Source organism: Cherax quadricarinatus, chromosome 34, assembly GCF_038502225.1.
Source record: "Cherax quadricarinatus isolate ZL_2023a chromosome 34, ASM3850222v1, whole genome shotgun sequence".
Lineage (NCBI taxonomy): Eukaryota > Metazoa > Arthropoda > Malacostraca > Decapoda > Parastacidae > Cherax > Cherax quadricarinatus.
Window position 1 is genome coordinate 8,327,247 of NC_091325.1, and position 20,610 is coordinate 8,347,856.

Genomic DNA, 20,610 nt, shown 5'->3' on the forward strand with positions numbered 1-20,610 from the left:
CTCAGTGTATATACGACTCTCAGTGTATATACGACTCTCAGTGTATATACGACTCTCAGTGTATATACGACTCTCAGTGTATATACGACTCTCAGTGTATATACGACTCTGTGTATATACGACTCTCAGTGTATATACGACTCTCAGTGTATATACGACTCTCAGTGTATATACGACTCTCAGTGTATATACGACTCTCAGTGTATATACGCTGAGAGTTTACTTTAATCTCTAATTTAGGGATTACAGTATTGAATAAATGAGATGCAGCGTTAATGACCCTCGTGCAGATGGGTTTCGAGTTTTCCTATTCCCGCTGCCCGGTCCTGAGCCAGGCTTGTCTGGTGCTTACCTTCTTAGCCAAGCAAGGTATATCAAAGGGACTCTATAAGATGTGGGTTCCATAAGGGCGCTGCATGCTCTAGCATGGGCCACACATATTTAATATATAGGGTCGTGAATGACTCCTTGTTGACGTTCCTCTAAGTTGCCCTTAAATTTGCCAGTCTCGCCTTTGTTGCCGCTGTTATTTGGTTGTGTGCCTTAAGCGATATGCTCGGAACTATGCTCACGCCAAGGTCCTTGTCTTTCAGTGAGATCTGCAGCCTTTGTCTCTCGTGTCTGTACTCTGTTTCCGGTCCTCTTTGTCAGTCCCGATTTTCATAGCTTCACATTTGCTGGCTTAAAATTTTAATAACCACTTGTCTGACCAAACTTAGTTTGTCCAATTCATTTACAGCCTTTTCTGAACTATTCCTGCTTGTATTCTCATTAGTTTGATATGATCTGCAAACAAGGGCGCCCGTGACTCCATTTCTTATGTCAAATCTTTTATTTACATAAAAGTAGTGTGCTCAGTACTGACCCTTGAGGAACCCCACTCATCACACTCACCCATTCCGACACCACCTTCTTCAATGTTTCCTTCCTGATAAGTATCCCATGATCCACTGTAGTGCTTTCCTTGTTATTCCTGCCAGCTCCTCTTGATTTTGTCCAGCCTTTTTCGAGGCACTGTCGAACTTCTTACAGTGTAAAAATTTATAGTCCACCTGTCCTCCTGTCTTGCCTAATTTCTGTTATCTTGTAGATTTGTGAGATAGCATTTATCATCTCTACAACAGTGCTGGCTATTGCTAGTGAATCCACTATTCTCCTGATATTCTTGTACATAACTTTCTATACTGTACATGACATTGACACTAACCTGTAGTTTAATGCTACTGTGTCTCCTTTCTTAAATACTGGGACTACATTCGTTCTTTTCCTCAACTCCGGCTGCTGCCCTATTTTGATTGGGTTGTTGAAGATCGCGGCTTATGGTTCACACAGGTTTTTCCACTCCCTTTCTGAGAACCCATGGAGAGATATTGTCTGGTCCCATTGCTTTTGAGGTATCTAGTTCTCCCAGTAGTTTTTTCATCCCTTCTCACGTATGTATTGTATCCAGTACTTGTTGGTGCACTCTTCCTCCCTGGCTGGTAATGTTTCTGTTTCTACTAGAGTGCTTCCTTAATTTTTTTATTCATTTCCTTGTAGACTCTCTGGTTATTTCTAGTGAGCTTCTCTCATTTATTTTAAAGCATTATAACTTGGTCCTTCACTGTTGTCTCCATTTTGATGTGGTTATCTGGAAACTTTGGCTAAGATTTGGGTTTCGAAGCTTTGTTATTCTCATTCTTTGTCATTGTCAGCCTCTCTCCTTATCCTTGTAAACTTATTACTGGGTCTTCTATTTGCTTTCCTTATTCTCCATCGTTCTTTGCTTTCTACATTTCTTCCACGCTCATGCACTTTTAGCCTTTTCCTCTCTGTGCCTCTGGGTGAACCATGGGCTCACTCTGTTTTTCTCTTTGCTTCTTCTGGGTATGAATTTCTCCTCTGTTTCCCCGACACTTTCCAGCTACATCATCATTTCGTTCTTTGTCTTTCGTTTTGGCTTCCTTTTGGCTTCGTTTTTTCCCTTCCACTTTCACTTCCACAAAGTATACAAACTTCAGTACAGCGTGGTCGCTACCACTGAGAGGGCCTGTGTGTGTGTGTGTGTGTGTGTGTGTACTTACCTATTTCTGATTGTAGGGGTCAAGTCTAAGTTCCTGGCCCCAGCCTCTTCGCTGGCCGCTACTAGGTCCACTCTTTCCCTGCTTCATGAGCTTTAACGTATCGTATGGTACTCACCTATTTGTACTCACCTATTTGTGGTTGCAGGGGTCGAATCATAGCTCCTGGCCCCGCCTCTTCGCTGATTGCTACTGGGTCCTCTCTCTCCCTGCTCCATGAGCTTTATCAAACCTCGTCTTAAAACTATGTATGGCTCCCGCCTCCACTACGTCACTTTCTAGGCTATTCCACTGCCTGACAACTCTATGACGGAAGAAATACTTCCTAACTTCCCTTTGACTCATCTGAGTCTTCAGCTTCGAATTGTGACCCCTTGTTTCTGTGTCCCATCTCTGGAACATCCTGTCTTTGTCCACCTTGTCCATTCCGAGCAGGATTTTACATGTTATTATGTCTCCCCTGACCCTCGTGTCCTCCAGTGTCGTCAGGCCAATTTCCCTTAACCTTTCATCGTAGGACAGTCCCCTTAACTCTGGGACTATTCTTGTTGCAAACCTTTGCACTTTCTCTAATTTCTTGACGTGCTTGACCAGGTGTGGATTCCAAACTGGTGCTGCATATTCGAGTATGGGCCTGACGTATATGGCATACAGAGTCTTGAACGATTCCTTACTGATGTATCGGTAAGGAATCGTTAGGTTTGCCAGAAGCCCATATGCTGCAGCAGTTATCTGATTGATGTGCGCCTCAGATGTGCTCGGTATTATACTCACCCCAGATCTTTTTCCTTGAGGTATGCAGTCTTTGGCCACCTAGACTATACTCTGTCTGCGGTCTTCTTTGCCCTTCCCCGATCTTCATGACTTTGCATTTGGCAGGGTGTGTGTGTGTGTGTGTGTGTGTGTGTGTGTGTGTGTGTGTGTGTGTGTGTGTGTGTGTGTGTGTATTGAACCCTCCCTCAGCTATCCTGGGCAGCCAGGAGTAACGAAGGATTAATGAGTGGTCGCCCCTGGCAATACCGGAAAGTGTTACTGCCGCTGGCCTCTATACTGCCATGCCCGCATCGTCCTCATGACCAATTATCGCGTGAAAAATGATGCACGCATCAACCCTACGTGCTCTGGGGGTTAAGAAGTTTTTACTTTGGGTTCAACTGGTTGCTTGTTGTTTCCGGTGAACAGGTGGCAGGTGTTGCTGCGTGGTGGCGCTGGCGTCGGCAGCGCCACTGACGTACACGAACGTAACGACGAATGTCAGTGTGTCCTCAGTGGTGGGATATACCAGGTGTGCTACATGTGGTATTGAGGAGACACAGACACACAGACGCACGCACGCACGCACGCACCTACCTTGTTTGCAAATTTCTTGGAGTAAAGCAATACTATTCTTAAATCCTACTTTCATATGTATGAAGAATCAAAAGTTTAATAAAATACGTTTCTTAGATTATCTACAGTGTCTTCCCTTTTATTCACCACGTCTCGTTGTTGTTACTTTGTCTCTACATCTTTGTCTCTTCCTGGCTCTAAACCTGGGTCTCGAGGGTAGTCAGAGACTTGAATGTTTAAAGTCACACTCTTCGACTCCTGTACCTCTGGCGCACGTTACATATCCTGTGGGTTATGTTAGGTAGTTAGATTTTGTCCCCACTGAGTAGTAGCTTCAGTAATTCCTATTATATCTGAGGTGTGCTTTCAGTTTGACTAAAATTGCCACAACGGTAATGAAAGGAGAAACAAAATGATATTCAGTCTTAAAAGGTAGCCGATTCATGGAAAGATTTGCTCTTCACCAAGTGTGCGCGTCTGCCATACTTGTCGGTAATAGCTGCCATCTTACAGTAGCCGATTGGCCTTTATACGGAGTTCTATAAAAAGGAAGTGTGTGTCATGGGAGCACCGCGCTCACACAGGGGAGCACCGCGCTCACACAGGGAAGCACCGCCCATCTCTTACCCAAAATGCTAACTAAGTAACGAACCTCGGTGTCCCCCGTCCACCGTCTCCGACAACCCCTGGTCGGGTTCGGTCCCCTTGCTGCAACTTATTCTGGGGTTCGGTTTACTTGCCACAACTAATTCTGAAGTTTGGTCCTCCAGCTACAACTCATTCTTGGGCTTAGTACTCCAGCTGCAATTCTTCTGGGGTTCAATAATCCAGCTACAACTCCTTCCTGGGTTCAGTACTCCAGCTACAACTCATTCTGGGGTTCAATACTCCAGCTACAACTCATTCTGGGGTTCAATAGTCCAGCTACAATTCATTCTGGGGTTCAATACTCCAGCTACAATTCATTCTGGAGTTCAATACTCCAGCTACAATTCATTCTGGAGTTCAATACTCCAGCTACAATTCATTCTGGAGTTCAATACTCCAGCTACAATTCATTCTGGGGTTCAATACTCCAGCTACAACTCATTCTGGGGTTCAGTACTCCAGCTACAACTCATTCTGGGGTTCAGTACTCCAGCTACAACTCATTCTGGGGTTCGGTCTACCAGCAACAACTAATTCCTTCATCAACAATATTGTATCTATTGCTCAACGTTAATTTTTAATCTATTCCTATTTGTCTCCAAATCACTTTTCGTTTTAAATTAAGGCAACGTATTTGTAACCACAGATAATCCAAATATATATATAAAAAAATGGACACGATACGTTTAACAACGAGGCGACCAAAAAAATAAAACGCTCATATTTGAACGTTTATCTCTCCTGGTGTTGTTCGTGTGTGTGTGTGTGTGTGTGTGTGTGTGTGTGTGTGTGTGTGTGTGTGTGTGTGTGTGTGTGTGTGTGTGTGTGTGTGTGCGTGTGCGTGCGTGCGTGTGCGTGCGTGTGTTTGTGTTTAACAAAAATTCTCGGGAAAAGCTGAGGATAAAAACACGAAAATATTGAGAAATATAATTTCTTTCATTTCACGTAAAACACTGTACTAAAATTTAGCTAAATTTTCCACATAAATTTCATTAAGGATGATGTAGTCTACGATAATTTGTGTTTCTTACGCATTTAGCCTAAAGTTTAACGTACAGTGTAATGTACAGTATAGCGTATAGTGTAACGTACAGTGTAGCGTACAGTGTAACGTACAGTGTAGCGTACAGTGTAACGTACAGTATAGCGTGCAGTGTAACGTACAGTGTAGCGTACAGTGTAATGTACAGTATAGCGTACAGTTTAGCTTACATTGCAACATAAATTTAGCGTACATTGTAACGTAGAATTTAGCGTACATGGCTATCTAGCTGTGGCGTTGTCTGGCCCAGGTGTTGGGAGAGGCGGACGGAGGGAGGGAGGGAGGGCTGCTCAAGACCAGATCTTCCTACAGAGACCACTTTTTTCACCCTTTCACTCCCTCCGCTTCCTCCCCCTCCGTCACCCTCCCCCCTTTATGCATCTTTCATTGGTGAGTCTTGCCCTCTACCTTCCCCTCCCTCCCTACCTTCTCCCGCCCCCTGCAGTCTCCCCTTCCTCTCGTGAGGGGGCGGTGTATGGAGAAGAAAATGGCGCTGGTTGACTGATAAACAGCTGTATATCGTATGGTTGCATTATTATTATCATCAAAATCAGGCAGCGGAGGTGGTGGGAGAGTTGGAGGAGATAGGTTGTTGGGTAGGTTGGGAGAGGTTGAGGGAGGTTGGGAATGATGGCAGATAAAGTCTATTAATTTACAACCGTTTATTACGATTTAATCTCTCTCTCTCTCTCTCTCTCTCTCTCTCTCTCTCTCTCTCTCTCTCTCTCTCTCTCAATCTCTCTCAATCTCTCTCAATCTCTCTCAATCTCTCTCAATCTCTCTCTCTCTCTCTCTCTCTCTCTCTCTCTCTCTCTCTCTCTCTCTCTCTCTCTCTCTCTCTCTCTCTCGTGAAGATAGGAAATAAAACCTGAGTGAAAATAGGAAATAAAACCGGAAGATGTGTGTAAGCACATGAAAGTGCTCAGGTTTTATTTCCTATCTTCAATATGGTATTCTTACACATTTACAATAATGCGTTTTATTGCTATTTCTTCCATATATTAAGGTTTTTAGTAATAAAAACTTGTTATGTTACGTTATTTCCCCTTATTTCATGTTTTATTCCATTCACGGGGAAGTGGTAAACCCGACAGGCAGTAATAACGTTGTGATGAGCACGTTGACGCATCAAGATAACGTTGCTTTGCGTTCTTTTTACCTCGCGTAACTCTGGTGATAAGTATTGCCACTGTAACGCGTTCTGATGGAAAAAAAATGCTGTGGATTTTATGTTTTTATCAGTCAAACGTGTTTTAGTTATTTATTGCAACGAGTCTTGGTGGTGATAGTTGTGGAGTGGTAGCTGTAAGTGTGGTAGTTGTGGGGTGGTAGCTGTAAGTGTGGTAGTTGTGGGGTGGTAGCTGTAACTATGGTAGTTGTGGGATGGCAGCTGTAACTGTGGTGGTGATGTTTATGTATTGCCGACGATGGTTGTAGAGGTGGTGATTACGGAGGTGGTGGTTGTAGAGGTTGTGGTTGAACCGAGGGTGATGATTGAAGGGCTTGTGATGATAGTAGTGGTTGGCGATAGTTGTGGTGACGGCGAATATTGAAGCTTTGATGCTGATAGTGTTTGTGCTGGTGGTAACATTTGATCGTGTGTGTGTGTGTGTGTGTGTGTGTGTGTGTGTGTGTGTGTGTGTGTGTGTGTGTGTGTGTGTGTGTGTGTGTGAGGGGCTTCTCAGTGGAAAGATAAATCGGCCTTTATAATTCCGTCTAACATTTCTAGTCATCTTTCCTGGTGGTAATGCAGATCAGTGTCCGGTCAGTTGCTTGGGATCAAGTCCTCTTCGCCAGCAGCAAGACACCTCCTTCAAAGGTTGTTCAGGAATACACTTAACCGCTCTTTAAAACTATTGCATTTGGAGGACGGAATGAAATTTGACAACTCCATGGAGTGAGTTCCGCTTATACTGAGGTTTGATAACTGTTCAACTGAAATGAAAGCCTTTCGACACACAATAGTCATTAGTGATGCATGTAACCTGTAACTACTTCGAATATGTTTTAATTCCAAACATGGGAGTTTAGGAAACGAATTTAAGTGAATATATACTGAGATGTATATCCCTCCTTGTGTACATGAACTGTTGCTCTCAGTGCACACACAGCAAGGCAGATAGACTCATCAGACTGTATACTATCACTGGGACGCCGCAGTATTGGCACGATGTCATTCCAAGACCGTCTTGGGTGTGGGCTAGGACAACGTAGTGTTGGTGGGTGATAATCTTAGATGAAGGATAGATTAATAAATGAGAAGGAAATCTGGTTTGATTCGAAAAAAAGGTCAACGGAAAACGGGTGTATTATAAATTGTCCAAAATTATGGTTATAATGTTTATTTTATCGCCACGCCAGTTTTATGTATTTTCTCAAACCTACGAGGTTGATTTATGGACGTATTTTTGATAGGAATCGTCACTGTAAGAAAAATTACCAGCACTTTTTTGTGAAATAGAAGGTGGACGCAACTTAAATTGAATGAACGTTACAGTACTAATACAGAATAAATTGTTCACTTGTTCTCTCTAGGCTGGAATACTGCTGTACATTAACATCTCCATACAAAGCAGGTGAAATCGCAGATCTAGAGAGTGTACAGAGATCCTTTACTGCACGTATAAGTTCTGTCAAGCACCTTAACTACTGGGAACGCTTGAAAGCACTTGACTTGTACTCGTTGGAACGCAGGAGGGAGAGATATATCATAATCTACACTTGGAAAATCTTGGAAGGAATGGTCCCAAATCTGCACACAGAAATCACTCCCTACGAAAGTAAAAGACTGGGCAGGCGATGCAAAATGCCGCCAATAAAAAGTAGGGGCGCCATTGGTACACTAAGAGAAAACACCATAAGTGTCCGGGGCCCAAAACTGTTCAACAGCCTCCCATCAAGCATTAGGGGAATTGCCAATAAACCCCTGGCTGCCTTCAAGAGAGAGTTGGACAGATACCTAAAGTCAGTGCCGGATCAGCCGGGCTGTGGCTCGTACGTCGGACTGCGTGCGGCCAGCAGTAACAGCCTAGTTGATCAGGCCCTGATCCATCGGGAGGCCTGGTCGTGGACCGGGCCGCGGGGGCGTTGATCCCCGGAATAACCTCCAGGTAACCTCCAGGTAAGTGCCGGATCATCCAGGCTGTGATGGATCTGTAGACCAGCAACAACATGTTTGATCAGGAAAGCCTGGAAGGTTTCGAATGTAGTCTTGTTCTTCAAAATATACACTAGCTCTCACGTCTCTCCAGTCATCTCACAAATACATGTTCCTTCGCTCATTTCTCTCTGAAGGACATGTACCTTCTTATTTTTCTTCGTTTATGTCCCGTCGTTCTGTCGTTTCCCCTCATTCTCTTTCCTTTTCTCACCGTCCCCTCACCCTCTATTAGTGAACTCCTCGCTTCTTAGAGGTTAGCTTCACACGGGGGCAGCGAGGGTGGTGCGTGTGAAGCCATGACTGAGCAGTGACCCACGACACCATCACAGGTGTCCACCACCTGACCTCTGACACTCATTACCCTCTTTACCTCCATCTCGGACCCCTCCCACTCAATTTTTCACTTCCCCATTTGTGTTCTTCATGAGAACCAGGCATCTATCCCTCCCTCCCTCCCTTCCTCTCTCTCTCTCTCTCTCTCTCTCTCTCTCTCTCTCTCTCTCTCTCTCTCTCTCTCTCCTTCATTTTAAAGTGTAATTTACGAATAACATTTATAAAGAAACTTGTTCACACCCTTCGTTCAGGCCAAGAATTGAACCCTAGGTTCTAAACGTTGTGGGGCGAACGCTCTATAACTAAATTACACGTCCCCCGTGATGTTTACTCTCTTTACTACATCCTACTACCAGTTCCGTCGTTATATCTAAACATCATAAGGAGGAACAGCGTAGCAGGCCTACGGGTCCATGATGGGCAGGTCCTACTCACGAACAGTCATTCTCACATAAAATCTTCATAACAGTCTTCGTCCTCTGAGTGTTAAACTTGTATTTCGTCCGTCTAAAACACTTCATAGCAATCTGGTTCGTACTGCTACTCCTCACGCAGACACTTCCGGTGTTTACTCTATTTCCTGCTTTTCTTGCTCTCTCCAATACTTTAATGAAATTGGCCGCGTCGTTTCTAACAGTACGCAAGAGTAGCATTCTTCTTGCTGACAAAAATAACGTTTATTTTGCTAAAAGAAACAAATTCAGTATTCTGTGAACCGTTATTGACAACGTTTCGCCCACATAATGTGCTTTATCAAGTCACACATCCATCATACAGCTGTTTTATTAAAATTTTCTCTAATGTTCATTTTATGTTAGAAGCCATATTATTATTATTATTATTATTATTATTATTATTATTATTATTATTATTATTATTACATTCTTGGGAGTGTTAAATTCGTAGGAGACATGGGGGTGGGGATGAAAGGCAATCAGGTTCTACTCGAGGAAACGGAAGATACGTTCACTGCCTTGGATCAAGATCCCCTCACTTGCATGTTAGAAATGATAGCCATACTGAAAGTTGGTCCTCTGCCAAAGTTGTCTTGTCACTTTTCTACGCGTTCACAGACGCCGTCTTGTTTAATGGACTTTCACACACAGTGATCTTAACACGACTCTCAGTGGAGTGTATGAAGTCATACTACCGTGGCTGACACTTCACTAGTATCTCGCACTTAAGAGAGGATCCCGATGACGAAGCTGAGGAGGTCGTATAGCCCCTGGGGAACGGGAAGTAATCTGTTTTGATTCAAAGGGACGGTTCATTCCATTTTCTTGGATCAGGACCTTTAATTGTCATCACGGTGCCCCCTTGAAGGTTTAGTTATTGTATGATGTTTTTATATTCTTGTTTATATCCTCTTTATACTTTTCAGTTATTATTTTCTGTTGTAATCTTCATTTCACACCATATAATGTATACGTGAACATGCATAGAAATGCATATAATGCATAGATGACCTAGGTTATATACAGAAGCACTACGACCTGGCCACGCCTGTTTCTAGTTAGACTCTTGACAACAGTCAGGGATGAGTGAACATTAAAATGGTATAAAATACCGACAGGTTGTTAGGTAAGACACACATGCAACAGTTAAGTATCTTTATTTCGAAACGTTTCGCCTACACAGTAGGCTTCTTCTGTACTCGACTGAAGAAGCCTACTGTGTAGGCGAAACGTTTCGAAATAAAGATACCTAACCGTTGCATATGTGTCTTACCTAACAATAGTCAGGGATAGTGTAACAAGAAGTCAGGTTCAGCTTTACTTCTTAGTAGGAAAAATTCCTGACACCTAGATTAACCTAATTTTCCTACTTTATTTTTCCGGTGATATATTGTCCAATCTGTAAATTTTTCCCAGTCACTGCTGATTTTTGCCGTCTTCTCTGTCCCACCGTTCGTTCTTTCCTCTCTCTCTATCTTTCATAAACCTCTTTCCATTCTATTTCCATTTCTCGAGTTTCTAGGCTTCCTCTTCCTTGCTTTCTTTCTCCGCTCCTCTTTCTTCACATTTTCACGAATTGCGTCGTTATATCACTCAACATAAATAAAAGAAAAAGACTGAAAACATTTTCCACAGGCGTCACCACCTCAGAGGCGGCGTCGAACGCTTCATTACGGAGCTTTAAGACCGAGGTCCCAGGAAGCTCGGGGACAAAGTGCATTCCAAGGAACACTGTATCAGATTCCCAGAAAGTTAGTTCCTTCCCATGAGAACATGGTTCTCTCTCTCTCTCTCTCTCTCTCTCTCTCTCTCTCTCTCTCTCTCTCTCTCTCTCTCTCTCTCTCTCTCTCTCTCTCTCTCTCTCTCTCTCTCTCTCTCCCTAGCTGCTTGTCTCTGCTCCCTCTACATGCCTGGCTCTTCTCCATCTTCCACTTCAACTTTCTCTTCTTTCCTGCTACTTGCACTGTTCTCCTCTGGTTGCCTGGGAAAGTGGTACCGCCTGTCCCTCCTTACCTTCCTCGTCTGCCTTCCTTGGCAGCCTACACATGTGGTGTCGTCAGTTCCCAGGCAGCTGTCCCCTCCCCTCACCTCGAATGGAGCCATAACACTTTCCCTTAACCCTCTCACTCTCCCGCCCTCACTTCCCCTCTTTCACTCTCGCTTGCAGCCCTCAAGTGATTCCTGACCCATCCTGTCCTCCAAATAGGACGAACGTTTCGCACATTAGCTGATTTCTGCCTGGAAATTCTGGCTTCAGCCCGAGCTACGACGGTAAAAAACTCCTCGAAACCAGTGAAAGGTATACAAACTTTTTACCAGAATTGATATTCAGTTGAGGTTAGGTTGGGATAAGACACTTTAACCTCCATTTACCTACACTGACAAAACAACCGCCCCAATCTCTCGTGAGTCATAAAATGCCAAATATATTTAGGTACAGCGAAATACATAAAAGGCATAAATTCGGCAGCGAAGAGACTACCATATGGTAATCCCTCAGTGTTGGTATCCCCACGCTGACTGTTTTAAGTGGGAGGAAGTACTGTTCGCAACCGTCCAAGACTCTCTAAGTAATGCCTGACCACATTATGTCTGTGGTTCCGTGATGGATACTCAGGCTTTTGCGAGGCTCTTACAGTGTCGCTTTTACGAGGCAGGTTGAGCACCTCGGGGATAGGCTGAACACCTCTGGGGGAGGCTGAACACCTTCAGGGGGAGGCACAACACTTCTGGGGGAGGCTGAAGACCTCGGGAGGAGGCTGAACACCTCGTTGGAGGTATGAGCACCGCTGGATGATCTGCTGGGAGCTCAGCAGGCGCTCGTTTTGTTTCTCACGAGGGGATTCTTAGACATGTAATAAATAATAGAATTCTATCTTCGTGAATTCTCGAGTGATATAATGGACTTATGTTCTCGCGAAGTGTAAGAGGCATATAATGAAGAAATGGTAATTGATTAATTATATGTACCGGAAGGCCTGGTCAAGGACTGGGCCGCGGGGGCGTTGACCCTCGGAACGATCTCTAGGTAGTAGACGAGAAAGCGATAAACTCTTACGAGTCGCACAGCACCTTGGAAATGGCTTGCAATTCAGCTTTAAACAAGAGCAACTCCAATTCCTTGGATCAAGAGCCCCTTTGCCAGCCTTAACCCTTTTCTCGCGAAGCTCATGTTTTCCTGTTAAACTGTGAAATAAACAGGAAAAAATATCTGAAAAGAATCAAGGGATTTTGTCTAGTATTTGTGACTAAAAAGGGGAAGAAGAAAGTGGTAAATTGTTGAGTTTCCCATCAGAGGGGACAGTACGTGTTTCTGAGGGCACACCACCCACTTGAGGGGGCACGCTCATTTGCATCTAAGGGGACATCACACTAATGTGTACCTGAGATAACACTATTCATGTGCACATGACACACACACGCGCACGCACACACACACACACACACACACACACACACACACACACACACACACACACACACACACACACGCAACGAAATTGAAAAGGGAAAGAATTTCTGCAGTGAGGTTTTATCGTGCCAGCAGAGCAGTACATCATGTGACAGTACCCAGAGCGTGACACTTTCCCTTCCTTCCCTTGGTCGAGGAAAGAAGGTGCTTCCCACGCCCTCCACCACGTGTTGGCAGCGGATGGCGTGCACGTGGTGGCGGCCAACAGGTTATACACCCTTTCCCCTCTCCCCCTATATCTCCCGCCTACGCGTCCCCCCCCCCACCCGTCAAGACCTGTTGCTTGGTCTTGAGCAAAGGGAAAAAAAGAGTTAGAGGGAACCGAGAGAGCCAGGTAGCCTGTAGTCGCTTCCAGGTCACCTCCTCCGCTGCCCAGTCCAAGACCAGATCAGACCTGGTTGCTGGCCTGATAGATCAGGCTGTTGGTACCCGCGCACACACCACAACCTGGCTGATGAGGAACTGGTTTTGAGGAATAGGGGTCGCTGCACCTCTACCAGTACTAAGTTCATTTTCACATAAAAACATTAAATCATTGCGCGGTGGTGCTGGAGGCTCAGTGATTATTATCGTGGCTCTGTGACTAATCGTATTAACTTGGCGCTGAGATTATCCATTTTGTTACGCTCAAGTTATTGATAATGGCCAGACTACCATGCTGTTTGAAGAATGAAAGTCACAATACAGGGGTTCGAACTACTAGTCAATAATGGCTCATGAGGGACCGAAGCGCCCTCTATAATTCTCTCGCTAGAGTGTGCGTTATTTGTGTAGATTTTCTTCCGGCTGCCTGTTGATGCTGTCTGGGGTCATCACCTCTACAGATGGATCCCGGTAATGTCATCACTTTACTGTGATCTTGCGAGTGTAATCTCGAATTGATGACGGGTCTGATTATCATTTTCCTAGAAGAAAAGTGACTACTACCTACACTGAACACTAGATCAACTAGAATGCGACTGATGGTTATGCTGGCTAGCAAGCCGCTAACAGCAACTGGCTGGTCCAATAGGGAGTTAAAAGGGAAGAATGGCTTCAGGCTTTTCTGCGAGGGTAGACAAAATTCGGAAACTTTCATTGGCAAGACAGGCAATGGGCAACCTCCTGAGATTGTTAGATCCTATTGATGCTCTGTGTTTATCACTGTTATTTTTTTTGTTTTTCATTGTGGTACTGTGAGTTGAAGTGACTCACGTCACTGGGGTTATTTTGGCTCTGACTGATTGATTACTGTCACTGTCAGACGTCTCTGTGATTTTTGGCGAGAAGAGCAACATTTTGCGGTGGTGCTTTCATTCAAGGGGAGGATACCTTGATGCCTGCGAAGGGTTCTTGATCCAAGAAACAGGAGATACCCCTTCCCTTGACTCTGTTACCTTCCATTTCCAAGTCGCTGTACGAACTCTTGCCAGTCTAACGCTTCAACATGAGTGTACGATCGCTGGTCGTCTGATACCGTTGCGTTTAACCTCTGACCGGTTTTGAGAGTTGCTCTACTTCCGGACCTCGGCCAGAGGACGGTTTTTTCTGTTTACTGCCTGGTCAAAAATGCTGTTAGTGTTAGCCTCCCGTAGACCCACCTTGCCATCACATAGCCAGGCTGATTAAACACTTGCATAATATAGTTCTCCAGTTTATTCTTGATTTTTTTTTGTCTTCGTTCCAGCAATATTTCGGAGGCCGGCCTTGAGGTTTAACTTCCCTGCTGACTGCGTGGTCAACCAGGTAGTTGGTGCCAGCGGCCCGCAGGGTGGCAGAGCTATCACAATTTATCTGCTCTGGCACTAAATTCCCCTGTGAAAACTTCTGATTTCTATCATTATTTCTTATATCTCAGGTAACTGTCGATGTACTTCATCTGTGGCAGTTATTTTTAGTGATTTCCGCGCTGTGGTAGTGTAGTAGTAAGTGGTGTTGCAGTGGTGGTGATGTGGTACTGAGGGAGCTGCGAAGGTGGCAAGGAGTGGTAGTGTTGAAAAGGGTGGTGATGGAGGTGACTGTTGGCGGTGGTGGTGGTGATAGAAATGACTTGTTGGTGGTGGCTGTGTTGTGGTATTGATGGCGTTGTGAAGGTGGGGAGAAGGAATAGTGCAGAGAAGTGGTGGTAGTAGTGACTGGTGGGGTGCTGATGGAGGTGACTGGTAGTGTTGGTGGTCGTGGTGATGGAGGTGACTGGTAGTGGTCGCGACCATGGCAGCTGCCTTGACCTCTTTACGGACAGAAGTATTTTGTATTGTTCTTGGAGTGTACATTTTATCAATGGTACATTATTGTCAGTTTTCTTACGCGTCCTGACGGCTGCTTGTATTCTGACTACAACATACTTGTGTATATAACATCATTATTATTATGATGCATTTTTAGTGATTATTGTATTTATTATGGACCTTGTTGATCAGACCAGCAGACAGGTAGCTGTTCTTCCTAACTGACGATTTTTATTTATTCGGCACGACATAAGACACAAGGAAAAGCGGGTGGGTGCAGAGAATTTTGGACTACATTTCAGAGATAAATGACCGACATGGGATTAGCGCTTAACATACATTATTAATTATTAATAATAATTGTATAAGATTTTATTCAGACTTTGCGTACGTAACATACATTTTTTTACATTAGCGAGCGCACACATGAGCACATAAAAGTATATTATGTAAATTTAACCCAGGATAACTCTGTAAAAGTGACAGAGAATTGTTTCCATAATATCCCTGGCAGTGTTGTAGTAGTGAAGTGGGGATTTGTGAGAGAAGTGGGCCAAAGTGGAAGGTGTGACGGAGGAGTGACACAGGGTATGACATGGGAGTGCCATAAAGAGCGGGTGTGGCACCATATGTGAGCGGGCATGTGCTTGGTATCGTGTGACGGCGTGCGCCACCACCCCCATCCATCCCCAACCTTCCTCACCCCTACCGTGCCTCGGCTCGCTCCGGCACCCTAGCTCTGTCTCTTCTCCCTACCCATCCCCGGACTCATTCCCTTCCCTTTCCCAGCTTCCAACTCATTCCTTATCTCGCCTTTCTCACCCAACTCTCCTTTCTCCCTGTATTTGAAGAATGAGTTGAATTGAGACTCTTAGATGTTGTGAATTTTGAGTTTCTAATTATGATTATTATTATTATTACTATACAAATAACCCGCGCCAAGGAGAAAGAAACTTATGACGACGTTTCAGTCCGACTTGGAAAATTAGCTAGTAACGGTATTGTACCTTTTTATGCATTCTTATTATTATTAATAATAGTAATTGCTTCCGTGTTGTAAGATGAGGCTCGGATGTTTTAATAACGTGTCACTTAAATGAACGTAAGTAGCATTGTGACCTGTTAGTGGCACTTACTAAAATCAAGAATAGCAGCATTGTGGTTCTGTTATTGGCTTTAAAGGTAACATTAGGAGCATTGTAATCCTTTTGAGTGGCAGTGTGACAGACAGTTGCTCCGTGGCTCTGTTAGTGGCACTAAAACATCAGTGGCACTGTGGCCCTGTTAGTGGCACTTACAAACCCACGGTGGCGTTCGAGGTCTGGGCTCAGATTACAGCGATAGCAAAGGTTTCCCAAAACTGGATGTTTCCTCCCCCTCAGTTTTGAAATCCCTTACCATTTGTGGGTCATGCTCGCTCGCTCTTGCTCATATATACGCAAGACAAGCCACGGGGGGTGGAAATCTTCAGCTCAAGTACTTTCACACTTCTCAGTGAGTCATCAGGAGCTTTGCAATGTTGCAAGAGTGGTAACAGGAGAAATGAGGGAAAGTTTTCACAGAACACGGTAGCATAGGTGATACCAACTACAGCTTCTGGCGTCAACGAGCCTGGAAGCCAGTTCCTTGAGAAAGACCAAGTGGCTCCTGTCCAGTTGGAATAAATTAGTACTTATGATCCAAATCCCCATATTTGAGTTTGAATTCTTTGCTATGATCAGCCGCATTGATATAGATGTCAGAAAGCATGGGTATATATGTAAGATTAATTCCAGACATATAGCTTGCCACTCTGCAGGGATAGATTGTGATGCCAACAAGGATTATTGATTGCAGGGAATCTTGATTTCTCTCTCAGCTGTGCACTCAGTCGTAGCAGGGTTTCTCTTGATGATGTGTCTTGTATGCCAACCTTTGGAGTTTGTACACTTAGACCATATTGATCACATTGCATGTTGCCGCAAATACGCTGATATGCAGTGGGAATTGGGGTAGCAAGGTGGAAGTAGTGAAAATGTGCCCTAGCGATTGACAAACTATCCCTGTCAGGGGCCCGAGACTGTTCAACTGCCTCCCAGCACACATAAGGGGGATTACCAACAGACCCCTGGCAGTCTTCAAGCTGGCACTGGACAAGCACCTAAAGTCAGTTCCGGATCAGCCGGGCTGTGGCTCGTATGTTGGTTTGCGTGCAGCCAGCAGCAACAGCCTGGTTGATCAGGCTCTGATCCACCAGGAGGCCTGGTCTCAGACCGGGCCGCGGGGGCGTTGACCCCCGGAACTCTCTCCAGGTAAACTCCAGGTACAGGCTTCCCCACCTGCCCAGCGCCCGGTGACGCTCTCACCTACCCTTCCCCACCTACGCTTCCTTATTCATTGCGCCTGACCTGATCGTCTACTCACTGCTTACCATTCAAATGAAAACTCTCCAGTGTCATATCCTGACACACACACACACACACACACACACACACACACACACACACACACACACACACACCTAATTGTGGTTACAAGGGTTTAGTCATAGCTCCTGGCCCCGCTTCTTCACTGGTCGCTACTAGGTCCACTCTCTTCCTGCTCCATGAGCTTTATCATTCCTCTTCTTAAAGCAGTGTATGGGTCCTGCTTCCACTACATCACTATGGCTGAAGAAATACTTCCTAACATCCCTGGGGCTCATCTGAGTTTTTAACCCCTTGTTGCTGCGTCACATTTCTGACACATTCCGTCCCTATCCAACCTGCCAATTCCTCAGTATTTTATATGTTGCTATCATGTCATCCACTATCCTTCTCTCTTCTAGTGTTGTCAGGTTGAGTTCCCTAGCCTCTCCTCGTAGGACAAACCCCTCAGTTCCGGGACTAGTCTTGTTACAAGCCTTTGCACTTTCTCTAATTTCTTGACGTGTTTGACCAGGTGTGGGTTCCATACCGGTGCTGCATACTCCAATATGGGCCTGACGTACATGGTGTAGTGTCTTAAATGACTCCTTACTTAGATGACGAAACGCTGTTCTCAGGTTTACCAGGCGCCCGTATGCTGCAGCAGTTATTTGGTTACTGTGCGCCTCAGGCGATGTGCTCGTTATGATGCTTACCCCCAAGATCCTTTAACCTCTTAGGCTGTATTTCGTCTGTGGTCTCCTTTGTCCTTCCACAATCTTAACTTTGCACATGACTGAATGTTGAGTTTAACTTGAGTCGCTCCGGAAGTAACTGTCCCCGCGGCCCAGTCCTAGACCAGACCTGGTTACTGGCCTCATGGATGAAGCTGTTAGTGCCCGCCGACCGCAGTAGCTTATTCATCACAATCCAGCTAATCAGGAACTGATTTGAGGTATACAGGCCTAGGTGATATCAATGACATACTATTCTATAGAAAGCCGCATGTTATGCAGAGCATTTCCCGGAAATTAGGTCACTTTTGTCCCAGGATGCGACCTACACCAGTCGACTAACACCCAGGTACCCATTTTACTGATGGGAAACAGACAACCAGTGAAAAGAAACACTCCCAATGCTTTTACCCTTGGCAGGAATCGAACCCGGATACTCGCCGTGTGAAACGAGAGCTTTAGCCACCAGGCCACCAGCCCCTTATGCATTAAGGGAGGGTGTTGAAGAGTCGTGGTTCCTCTACAGGCGTGTGGGCGTGCGTCTTGAGGGAAGAACCCGCCCACTCCCGCAGGTTGAGCGGTCACGTTACACATTCACCTTTTGTTTCCCCTTCCACTGTTTCCTCCTGTTTTATGAGCGACCGTTGCTTCCCCGCTCGTTTCGTCCTCCGTATCTCTTCCCTCCCTATTCCTCCCTCTTCTTCCCTTACCTTTTCCCTTCCTCTCCTCGAGGAAAACACACACACACACACACACACACACACACACACACACACACACATATACATATCCAGGCAAGGAATAGGGAACATGCACCCTCACCCAGTCGCATATACACACCTAAATACGCATGGAGTGCACCCATATACTCAGTGAAGGCACGTACATATGCCTGTAACACGCAAATCTACGAAACGCGTACAAGACACGCACTCAAGACACGCACGTACACTCATACTCCCATATCCGGTATCACATTTGACCTACCCGCACTCTATTATTTTTCCTCTCTCCAGCTGTCCTATTCACCTCCCCTCCCTCACCCCTCACATGTCCGGGCACGCGTCCGCACGCACGCGCGTGCGCGTACCAACACACACACACACACACACACACACACACACACACACACACACACACACACCTCTCTGGGGATTCATTTTATAGTGCGTTCATGGAGTCATTTTTACCCACTGCAGTACTTCCAGCAGAGGCACTGGAGATTTGGGAAAGAGGGTTGGGTACGGTGGAGGAGGGGAGGGGATGAAGGAAAGAGGGTTAAGGTAGGGAGGTGGGGGAAAGATGAGGGTAAGAAAAAGGGATGGGGAGGAGAGGAGGGATAGAGTTTGTTGCCTTAACGGTCTTGGCTCGTGTGAAGACGTTGGATCAGTTAGGTGTTGTCTTAAGTTGTGGTGCTTCTGTGTGTGTTGTAGAGTGAACGTTGTCATGGCCGGCTAAGTGGGTGGCTAGTTGGTTGACTGGTTAACTGGGTGACTAGTTGATTGGCTATCTGGGTGACTAGTTGGTTGACTGGCTAACTTGGTAGATAGTTGATTGACTGGTTAACTGGGTGGCTAATTGGTCGACTGGCTAACTGGGTGGCTAATTGGTTGACTGACTAACTGGGTGGCTAGTTGGTCGACTGGCTAACTGGGTGGATAGTTGGTCGACTGACTAACTGGATAGCTATTTAATAAACTGAATATCTTGGTGGCTAGCTGGTTAAGTGTCCTCCAGGTGCCCGGTGCTTTAGCATGGTCCAGCTATTCTGTGCTTCCTTATCGGAGTTCATAGGCTCAAGCCTATAACGTTCCGTATGTCCTAAGTGTTTGCATTTTGTCTCTCTCTCCCCACTCTTGCTTGATCTGCTGCTCCATCAGGCGGCTGACGCCAGCAGCACGCAGTGTTACATATACACTGCAGCCCGGCTGATCAGGACACGCCTTAACGTACCTAAATTCCCTTTAAGAGTAATCCATACTGTAATATCCAGGACGAGGCTACAATTACTCTCCTGACCTCTTGAAAGCTGGTTTATTCTCCATTAATATCCCTTGATTTTTTTAACACATCGGCCGTTTCCCACCAAGGTAGTGTGACCTGAAAAAGAAGAAACATTTTCATTATTCACTAGTAAAAAAATGATTACGAGAGCTTTATATCATTTCGTTATGTAACCAGATCTGACGGTGTCTTCAGCCTTCTACTGGTCTGAGGTTCTCTGTGCTGGAGTGTGTAGCTATTTAGCATTGTTACTGTCTGTACCCAAATGCGGTATGACCCATTCAGATTTAGCGTTTTCTTGAGTATATTTATAGTAATTTATTTCCCATAGTCTAATAGATGAAAATCTTCCGTTTTTTTTTTTTGGCATCTGTGCTGGGTATTGTGGTACCAATGTGTTGTGTACGAGGTCATGCTCATGCGCAACATATTAGGGCAAAGCACACACAAGGTGTCGCATATTTCCGTAGATAAGTTTGAGGGAGTGTTTCCTCACCGACTGTATTCATTGATTTCTCTATGTGTGTGTGTGTGTGTGTGTGTGTGTTCGTATACTTTAGCTCACCTCGCTTTGCTTGGGTTCTTTGCAGACCTGCCGGCGCCAGTGCCTCCTCTGACCCCTGGCACCACCAAGAAGATGACAGATGCTCTCAGGGCGTCGTTCGCGTCCTGGGAGAAGGAGAGAGAGAAACACAACATCACCAAAGGTAAAGTGAATGGTTGTGTGTACTTACTTATGCTTGATTGGGTTGATTTATAGCTCCTGGCCCCGTATGTGTTTA

General features: G+C 45.2%; 1 protein-coding gene and 1 long non-coding RNA gene across 8 annotated transcripts in view; one reads left to right on the top strand and one right to left on the bottom strand.

The window, feature by feature from the left end:
• Window positions 1-20,610, top strand: part of LOC128693682 (transforming protein p54/c-ets-1) — a 496,563-nt gene that overhangs the window by 361,829 nt on the left and 114,124 nt on the right. For all 7 annotated transcript variants that reach the window (XM_070091145.1, XM_070091146.1, XM_070091147.1 and 4 more), the window contains one exon: window positions 20,419-20,535. In XM_070091145.1, the coding sequence (XP_069947246.1) occupies window positions 20,419-20,535 (117 nt within the window). The remainder of the gene's footprint in view (window positions 1-20,418; window positions 20,536-20,610) is intronic.
• LOC138853588 (uncharacterized) overlaps window positions 17,933-20,610 on the bottom strand; it is a 236,210-nt gene continuing 233,532 nt past the window's right edge. Inside the window, exons 3-4 of the long non-coding RNA XR_011392761.1 lie at window positions 20,394-20,497; window positions 17,933-19,924 (exon numbers count right to left, since the gene is read on the bottom strand). This is a non-coding gene — a long non-coding RNA (uncharacterized lncRNA). The remainder of the gene's footprint in view (window positions 19,925-20,393; window positions 20,498-20,610) is intronic.